The following is a 9191-nucleotide window of genomic DNA, read 5'->3' as shown; positions in this document are numbered from 1 at the left end:
ATTAAGGCCTCCCTGGAAGAGTAGATAATCATCAGAATTGGCACCCTCTGTCCCCAGCCCTGGTTTGGAAGTCCCCAATCTGTTCTCCCACGGTGCCTCTCAGTGACAGGAGCCAATGGACAAAGCAGCTAGGACATTGAAAAGGTGGCACACAGGCTCTCAAATCTGAGGATCTCTTCTTAGCGTACAGCGCTGGAAGATGAGGAGGACCTCGGTGTTCAGTCCCGGCAAGGATGCAAGCATGGAAAAGCGGATGGTCTGAAGCCTATCCCAGTGCCCGGCGAGTTCAGTTGTGTTGTGTTGGCCTCTCTGTTGTCCAGAGTGTGAGTTAACGTCAAAGACATAGATTCTTTTTGTCATTCCTATGGTTGATTCCTTTCTAAAGCCCTCTATCTTCCCCCTTCTCTTCTCAGGTCTAGTAAGTAAGAAGCAGGCTTAGGTACTAGGGTTGTCAGTGGGTTCATAGTCTTTTGAGAACTGTGCAATAATTCTTCGTGCCAGGGGGTTAGTGGTCTTCAGCAGCTCGGCCGCTGAGGGGCGGGTCCTGGGAGTTGCCTTACTTCCCTTCTTCTGGAGCAAGGCCTTGAAATCATCATTTCTGCCAGCATCTAGGCAGGCACTGCCACTTGGCCCTGCGGCAGCAGCAGACTCACTGGTGGGAGAATCAGCTGTGCTCTTCACAGGCGAATGGGAACTGGGTCTGCTTCCTGCGAAGCCCTCCCCAGGCTCTTTCCAGCCCAATAGCTTTCTTTTGGACCTAAATGAGAGAAAGATGGGTTTGAGTGAATCCAGAGGAGTTCAGGGACCAGCAAGCTTGCAACGTTTTGAAGCATTGCCAGAGAGGGAAGTGTTCAGGGACATGCATAAGATAGCCTTGTACTGATGGGCTATTCCTCACCTCTTTAGTCCCCAGGTCCCTTCTCCACATGCTTATCAATGCCCACAACCGGAGGCACTTGCCCTATGCTACAGGTTCAGTCCTTATTCGTTCTGAGATCAAGAACAAACTTCAAATAGTCAAGGCCAATAGCTCAGTGACTGAATGAAGACAGCCAGAGGTTTGGAACTGGTTTGAACTGGTGCTCCACTCCAGTAACCGAGCTCACAGACCCAGGCACCTCATCACCAAGCGCCTGCTTCATGCCTCTATGCCCACCTCTGTTCCCCCTCTGCCTAAGTCCCTGCTCTCATATATTGTCCAGTGCTCCATGTCACTTTGAGATAGAATTCTGTGGTGCAAGGGATTCTGTGAAGGGTTAAATGTCTCTGACTGCAGGCAGAGCTGTGAGGGAGCAGATGGAGACACAATAGGCCAAGCAGTTGCTAGGAGACGAGAGGCCTCTCTCAGCACCTGGTCCTCCCCTCCTCTGCTTCACCCAAAGACATCAGTGAATTTGAGATGTGAGGTTCCACACTGCGCTCACATATGTAGGTACCCCAACTTAAAATCCAGTTGCAATTCTAATGGCTACTCAGAGGCAGCAGTTTTTCTTCAAGTAGAAAAGGGGAAAGCAATTGCAATTACAAAGAAGGAAAATGATCCTGACCTGTGTATCACAGTAAATAAATCTTCAGTTGTGCGGGAAGCCACAAACACGTCATCATCCTCCTCTGCAATCCATTCAGCTGTTTTATCACTGATTAAACTTTTCTCTTCAGTACTTGGTTCCACAGACCTCCCTAGGCATAAGAACCAAAAGCAATGACTTCGACTCTCATAGCTAGGACAAAGCACACTCAGTTTCATTATTTCGCTTGATGTTCAAAACATCTCAGGAGGGACAGCAGAGCAGAGACTTCTGATGTCTCCATTTTCATAAGAGGAACCAGAAGTTCAGAAGGCTAATGGTTTAGTCCCAGGCCTTTCAGTACCCACATGGTGAAGACTGGCCCACAGCCCTGGTCTCAGGCATGATTTTCATTAAAACATGTTGTTTGAGCATGTTCTTGTTTTCTTACTTATTGAGACAAAAATTAGTGCCGGGGATGGAGCTCGGGACCTTGCACACACTAGATAAGCTCTCTAGCACTGAGCTACACCCCCCTTGTTATAAATACATAATTAAAAACCTCAAGATACTGAGAGCAGAGCAAAGCAATTATCCTCACCCAGTGGGGGGCAGGGGATGGGACCTGTTTGAATCCGAGGGAGCCTGTGGAGTCAGACGATGCATATTTGAAAATAACCCGTGGCTTTGACATGCTCACTTGCTTTTGTCACAGTGATTAACTTACACTAAAAGTCTAAATCAGCTTAAAGAAGGTCAGGAGATTTGTGATGCTCAGTATTAAAGTTTCGAAAGGATAAAAACCGCAGTTGAGCCTTGAGGACATTAATAAAAAATAAGCAAGTCACAAATGAGACACCAAATCTATGGTTCCACTCTGTACCCAGAGCAGTAGGGTCCACAGACCTGAAAGCAGAACTGTGGTTCCCGGGGCAGCAGGGGAGGAGGAAAGGCTGTTTCAAGGGTGCAGATCTTCAGTTTTTGCAAGATAAAAGACACTCTGGAGATGGGTTACTACATAGCTAAAGATGGCTAAAAATTAAGCTGGGGATGGTAGTTCACATCTACAACCCCAGCACTTGGGAAGCTGAGGTAGAATTGTGACTTTCAGGGCAACCTAGGTAACACAGTGAAACTCTGCCTCCAAAGAGGAGGCTTGGTTAGTAAGGCAGCTTCCATGTAAGCATGAAGACCTAAGTTCTGACCCCTGGCCCTCATGTAAAAACCAGAAACCATTCCGCAACCCTAGTGATCCAGATCTGGGCGTGTGGAGACAGGTAGATGCCCAGAGCTTGCTGGCCAGCCAGTCTAGCTAATAAATATGCTCTGGGTTCTGTAAGAGACTTTGTCTCCAAAAGGAAGGTAGAGAGAGATAGTAGAAGACACTCAATACAACTGGGGGCCTACCTGCCCCCTGGAAGTGGTCAAAATAGAAGTGTGTCTGTATCTTACAATTACAACAAAAAGCCACAGAAACAACCTCAACCAAAAAGGAGACTCATTAGCTACCCTAGCCTTATGGGAAGAGTTAGAATCAAGCCATCTAAGGAAGACTGTGCCCTTTCTTCTGGGAGACAGTGAGAAAGGGTGCAGGTGGATATCACAGCACATTGCTTCAGAATTCCGCAAGCCTTCCCAGAAACTTGAACTTGGTCTTGTAGAGTACTGTGTCCTGTGCGTTAATCTAAATTTAATGTGGCTAAAGAAAACTACTGTCAAGCCGGGCGTGGTGGTGCACTCCTGTAATCCCAGCACTGGGGAGGCAGGGACAGGTGGATCTCTGTGACTTTGAGACCAGCCTGATCTACAAAGTGAGTCCAGGCCAGCCAGGGCTACACAGAGAAGCCCTGTCTGGAAAAACCAAATAAATAAAGGAGGGAAGGAAGGAAGGAAGGAAGGAAGGAAGGAAGGAAGGAAGAAAAAAAAAATAACTACTGTCTAGTGAGCTGGGCAGGGGCTGTGAGCATGGCTGGGCAGATGGGGTCTGGAAGTCTCAGTATGCCAAGCCTCTGATTTTGTTGTCCTCGTGCCTGAGCCAAGGGTAGATTTCCCAGCCTTCCTTAGCCTTGGAGATCTGTCCTGGGTCAGTCCTGTTTCCTAGGACATTAGGACCAATTCTCGGTTCCCTTTCAGATTTAACTGGAATCCTCTAGATGTGTCTCCTACTGACTTGGTCATACTGGGGCATTTGCTCTGACTCTGAACTCCAGCCTCTCACCTTCATCCCTCCTACAAGTGAAGAAGGGAAAGGCCAAAAGACAGCCCACTAACCTGGAGAGATGGTCTCCTTTTCACTGTCAACGTGAAGAGCCAAAGTCATCCTTTTACCAGGCGACTTGAGGTCATCACCAGTGGAGGGACACTTGGCATCTTCCTCCAGGGTGATGATGGGGCTGAAAGGCAGCCTTGGTTCTGCCATGCAGGCATCCATTTGCGCTACAGGGGAGGTGAGAGGCAGGTAGAGCACGCTGGGCTTTTTTGGTACTGGAGGTGGAATCTTGCTCATCTTTTTCTCAGCTTCTTCTTGGCTCTGGAGGCTGATCCTTTCAGGCAGGGCTCTCACCTTGGGGCCCCCGTCTTCTACACTGGCCTGGGAAGGTTGCTGTGTTCCTGAGAAGAAAGCACCAGAGGAACTGGCAAGAGGTGTGAAGACAAGGGTGGAGGCTGCTGCTGACTCCCCTGGGCTCCTGCCACCAGGGAAGCTGGGTGACTTTGGTTTCCGCAACACTGTGTAGCTGTCCTGGGAGAGCTGCTTCACGTGTGGACCGGAGCTCCTAGGTGTCATAGCCATAGTAGGAGAAGTGAGTGGATACTCTGCAGGGAGAGAGGGCGGCCTGTGGACCAAACTTGGAGGCCTTCGGGCCAGTGGAGGTTTCTCGGCTATGGGAGGTTTCACTTTTCTCTCTGGCAAGGTGAAGACTTCTTCTGTTCCAGGTTCCTCAGTGTAATCGGGGTTCTCCAGGTCATCTTCTGGCTCAGACTTGCTCACTGACCTCAGGCGGACGGAACGGAGGTCTGACTGAGTCACCATAGGCATGATTGGCTGGTTTGGACTAGTTTTCTGTGCCAGTTTGGCTCCAAAATTGGTATCAGAGTGATGGCGGCTCACCTTGGTTTTGCTGCGGATGGAGATACTCATTCCCGAGAGATCCAGGGTGGTTGACGAGGTCAGTGGTAGGTCAAATGATAACCGTGACTTGCAGATTTTCTCCATTGGTGATGTCGGGGGCAGTGAGGACTTCCTTTCTGGTACCACTGGACGGACTCGGGCACCGGTGCTTGGAGGGGGTAAGTGGCCCAGGGTCAAAGACATGGAGACAGTGGGTGTGGGTGTCTCTGACTGGCTGGAGTATCCACTGGAAGGGGACATCAGCCCAGTGGGCCTCCCAGGGGAGGCTACTTCCCTGGCTTCCACCTCAATGGAGAGCTGGGAGGGTGTTGTCGCTCTGGAGGTGGAAGGGGAAGCCAGAGACTCCGAGCTTCCCTGAACTTGAGTGCACTCAATGACTGTGGTGCCAGTGGCAGTGCTGGAGCTGGATAGGGATTGGTAGGTGTCACCAGACTTCCAGTCAGTGAGATACCAGTGGTGAGAGAACTGCGTACCTTCTGGATCTTTGAGCATTGGCACAGCTGGGTGACCTTGAGCATCTGGGTGAGACAAGTGGTGCCCTTGGTGTTCCAAGGAGAGGCAAAGGCTCCTCGGCCTCTGGTCCTTGGGCAGTACCAATTCCCCTTCTGGTGGGAGGACTGGCTCATCTTTGACAAGTGAAACACTTCGCATGGGTGGAGAGGGCTTCTTTTTGGCCTTCTTGAGTGAAATACTTTTGGATCTTTGCCTTCGGTGCCGTGCCTCCTGCTCAGTGCTGAGGGCCGCGATGTTGTCAGTACTGTTACTACCCTCAGAGCTTGTACTGGCATAAGGCAGGATACGGACCTCACTGGCCTTCTGTTCTTCATTATAGTCCACCGAGATGACACCTGAGTCTGTGGGCACAGACAGTGACCGCTCCCGGAACCTGTTCGTCCCACCTGGGCCTGTTTCCAGCCTTGAGGTACCACGGGCAAGAAGGCCAATCTTGGGAGGTCTTTCTGGTATTTGTCTTTGTTGGGTAGGGTGCTCAGAGTAGCTGGGTAGCCCCGTGCATCCTGCTGGGTTATCACGGGTAACGAAGAGAGTAGCCGCCTCCTTAGGGACCAGAGGTGGGAGTGTATTCAGAGAGACCCAAGAATTCCCCGAAGAAGGTTTCCTTCCATTTTCATTGACTTGATTGCCCTGGCTGCTGGCACTTGGAGTCATGTAAGTGAAAGCATCTCCCTTCCAGGAAGCAGAGAACGTTGACTCCGTCGGTCCATTGCAAGAACTGGGGACACTGTATACCACTGCCATGCTCTCCATGCCAGGAGGGTCTGAGCCACTGCGTGCCTGGTGAGCGTCTCCGGGTTCACTGGAAGAGTGTCTCAGTCCTGGTGAGGTGAGACTTGGGAACCGAGCTTCCTGCCCAACAGCAACTCTTCCCTGAACGACGTGTGGGGCTGAGTGGCCAGGCCTGATGTCTGAGGCGGTGGAGTGGGCCAGGCTGCCTGCAGGGCTGTTGCTGTGACCTGGAGGTGGAAAATACATGTTAGTGGTATAGAAAGTGATCCCCCACCAGCTGTTTTGTGACAAGAACATCAACTTTGTGCCAGCAGCATTTGCCAACACCGTTGTCAGAATTCCTTGGTTCTTTTCACAGATGAGGATGCTGGGGGAAGTTGGGTTCTCGCCCATCACCACACAATGAGTCACAGGGGTACCCTTGAATTGGCCATATGGCTGCCAAAGGCTTTCAAGCTTTGGTGGCTCTTTTCAGAGTAGAAGTGTCACATAGGACTACCTCAGGTTTCCCCCGTATTTTCTCCCAGGACTCATGAGACCAGCAGACCTCAGGGTTCATCAGTTCTGAGGTTGGAGCAGAAGTGTCTAAACTAACTAAAAACCACAGCACCATGTGGCTCACAGCCCCAGTGGTGGATCTGGCGTTTGCCAGAATGCTGTATTTCTGGCCTCTGTCACTTTTTGGTTTTTGGTTGTTTGTTTTGGTTTTGGTTTTTTGAGACAGGGTTTCTCTGTGTAGCGTTGGCTGTCCTGGACTCACTTTGTAGACCAGGCTGACCTCGAACTCACAGTGATCTGCCTGCCTGCCTCTGCCTCCCAAGTGCTGGGATTAAAGGCGTGCGCCACCACCGCCCGGCACATCTGTCACTTTTTAACCTTTGAACATAAAAAGACTTACAACACCATTCAGATGTTCAATCTCCAGAAGTTTTCTCATATCCACAGCAATAACTGTTATAACATCACTATTATTATTACTTTACCAATGTAACAATTCATAATAGCCAGCATTTGTTGAATGTTAACTAAATCCCAGGCAGACTACACAAATATCTTTAGTTCCCATAGTGACCGTGTTGGGTCACCACAGATGATGGTTGAGGGGGGTGGTGATGCCTCACTTTTTTCTCTTTGTCTAAATTTGGCATATATGGTAACATTGAATTTTTTTAGACAAGACCTCATTTTATGTAGTTCTTCTCTGGCTTAGAACTCATGGAGACCAAACTGGCCTTAAACTAGAGACAATCCTCTTGCCTCTTCTACTGCATGCTGGGATTAAAGGTGTATACTTCATCCCTAAATTGCATTACATTTGTAACGGAAAACAATCATGCAGTGGATTTATTAGCCTGAGATACCTGCTTTCCATACTCAATTGCTGGTCTTGCCAAGAGCCCTTGGTTACCATTAATGACCACATTGGCTTTCTTAGGATATCCCAAGTCCCTCTCCCTAGAATTATTCCAGTCCCCTGCTGCCAACTGCCACTTGCAGGGCAAGGAGTAGCAGGGAAGTGGGGAAAAGGTTTGAAGGAATCAACTGTATTGGGGTCACCTTGGTCTCGCTGAGAAAAGTTAGAGAATCCAATAATGGTCCGCCTCCGCCTCAGGGTGGACTTGGGGTTCACAGCTGTCTCAGTGTTAAACAGCGAGTGTCGAAAACTTGCATGTCTATCAAACTGCTGCCCTGTAGTCAAAATAAAGACACTTGGGTGCATCCTGGTTTCTGTTTACCGTTCAGTGGAAACTGGCCTGAGACAGAGAGAAGGGATGATGGCAGTAGCAAGGAACATGAGTAGCATCCAGGCAGGGTAGCACTTCTTCCCCTCCCAGTTTGCTCCTGGATACACACACTTGGTTTTACAGGCTACACCTAGTTCAACTGCACTTCTTAGATTTACTGGGAGGAAGCACCATTTTTCAACTCTGGCTCCATACTGAAATAAACTGCGTAGCTTTTGAAACTCCGTGACCTGCGATCTCTGGTGCCCCATATTTGGCCATATCCCCTTGTTGGGGAGGCCCAATGGCACTCGGAGGAAGGATAGCAGACTACCAAGAAAGGACTTGATACCCTAGCATCATATTCAGGGGGAGGAGGTCCCCCTCAGTCACAGTCATAGGGAAGGGGAATGGGGTGAAAGCAGGAGGGAGGGAGGGAGGGAGGGAGGGGAGGATGCAGGGGATGGGATAGCAAATGAGATGTAATATGAATTATTTTATTTTTCAATAAAAATGTGTTAAAAAAAAAAAAAAACAACCAAAAAACTCCGTGACCTGAACTCCAGAACATTCAACTTTCTGGGAGAAGGGGCCTAGGTAGACATTTTTAATGCCTAGGAGTCCTTGCTAGATGCATAGCCAGGGGTGAGCAGGGACTGAGGCTAAATGGTATTTGGTTGTAAGCATAAAGTTTCTCCTCTGCTGCGGGGGTGGGGGCGGTGGAGGAGAACCCTGAGCCTTCTATACTCAAGGCAAATACTCTACCACTGTACTCCTGGGCATTGCGTTTGTGAGCAAAGGACTCGCTTGGTTATCCAGCCTGCACTTGACCTCATCACCCCGCCTCTCCAGAGCACTGCAATTATTAAGTATGTGTCATCATGCCTGGATTGACTGTGATCTTTTCTCAAAGTCTTCACAGGGGCCAGGTGAAGATGGTATCTCCAAGAAGCTGTCCTACTGACCTCAACATTTGGGAAGCAGCCTGATAGTCTATCATATAGCCACTTGGCCACATATAACCACAATGGACAGTTTGTGTCGCCTGAGGCCTATCTAATTCTTTTAAAGTGCTGGGTCAGCCTTGAGTTCTAGACATTTGTTGGGGGCAAAGTCAGGGTGAGATGGTCCATGGGGCTGGACAGGCAGTTCTCCTCCCTGTCTCTCACTTGGTGGCTGCTTGAGCAGACCTTCCCTTCCCAGCCATCCCGCTGCAGCCTCTTCCCAGCAAATAAATGGCTCTGCAGGAGAAACTCAAGAACAGCTTGAAAGGGAGAGAGAGCTGTTTAGACAGAGCCCACCAATGTTGCTTTGTGAGTCTCCCATCACAGTTTTACTTCCTTTGGCAAAATTCCTTAGGCCATGGGCTTTCCCTTGTTACAGTCATATTTAATTTATATTAATCCCTCTCTTTCTCATGATGACTCTAGGGGCAGTGGATGAACCCAAGCCTCATGACTACACAAAGCCAGAGCTGCCCTCATGGCCTTCAACATTTTCCAACATAACAGGGGCCGTGCTAGGTTCCAGGCTTCCTCTGGTCCCTCCATATCATTGAGGTCTGGCTTTCATCCAGCCCCTGCC

General features: G+C 49.5%; 1 protein-coding gene across 8 annotated transcripts in view; it reads right to left on the bottom strand.

Moving 5' to 3' along the window:
- Window positions 1–229: 229 nt before the first annotated feature.
- Nhsl2 (NHS like 2) overlaps window positions 230–9191 on the bottom strand; it is a 246807-nt gene continuing 237845 nt past the window's right edge. For 4 of the 8 annotated variants that reach the window (XM_051142200.1, XM_051142201.1, XM_051142197.1 and 1 more), the window contains 4 exons: window positions 7441–7572; window positions 3780–6110; window positions 1548–1680; window positions 230–757 (listed from right to left, as the gene is read on the bottom strand). In XM_051142200.1, coding sequence (XP_050998157.1) covers window positions 436–757; window positions 1548–1680; window positions 3780–6110; window positions 7441–7572 — 2918 coding nt within the window. In that variant the 3' untranslated portion in view covers window positions 230–435. The remainder of the gene's footprint in view (window positions 758–1547; window positions 1681–3779; window positions 6111–7440; window positions 7573–9191) is intronic. The other 4 variants (XM_051142199.1, XM_051142202.1, XM_051142203.1 and 1 more) reach the window with 1 other exon arrangement.

This window comes from Acomys russatus, chromosome X (assembly GCF_903995435.1).
Source record: "Acomys russatus chromosome X, mAcoRus1.1, whole genome shotgun sequence".
NCBI classification, from domain to species: domain Eukaryota; kingdom Metazoa; phylum Chordata; class Mammalia; order Rodentia; family Muridae; genus Acomys; species Acomys russatus.
The sequence above is the reverse complement of the archived record's forward strand: the minus strand, read 5'-3'. Positions and strand labels throughout refer to the sequence as shown.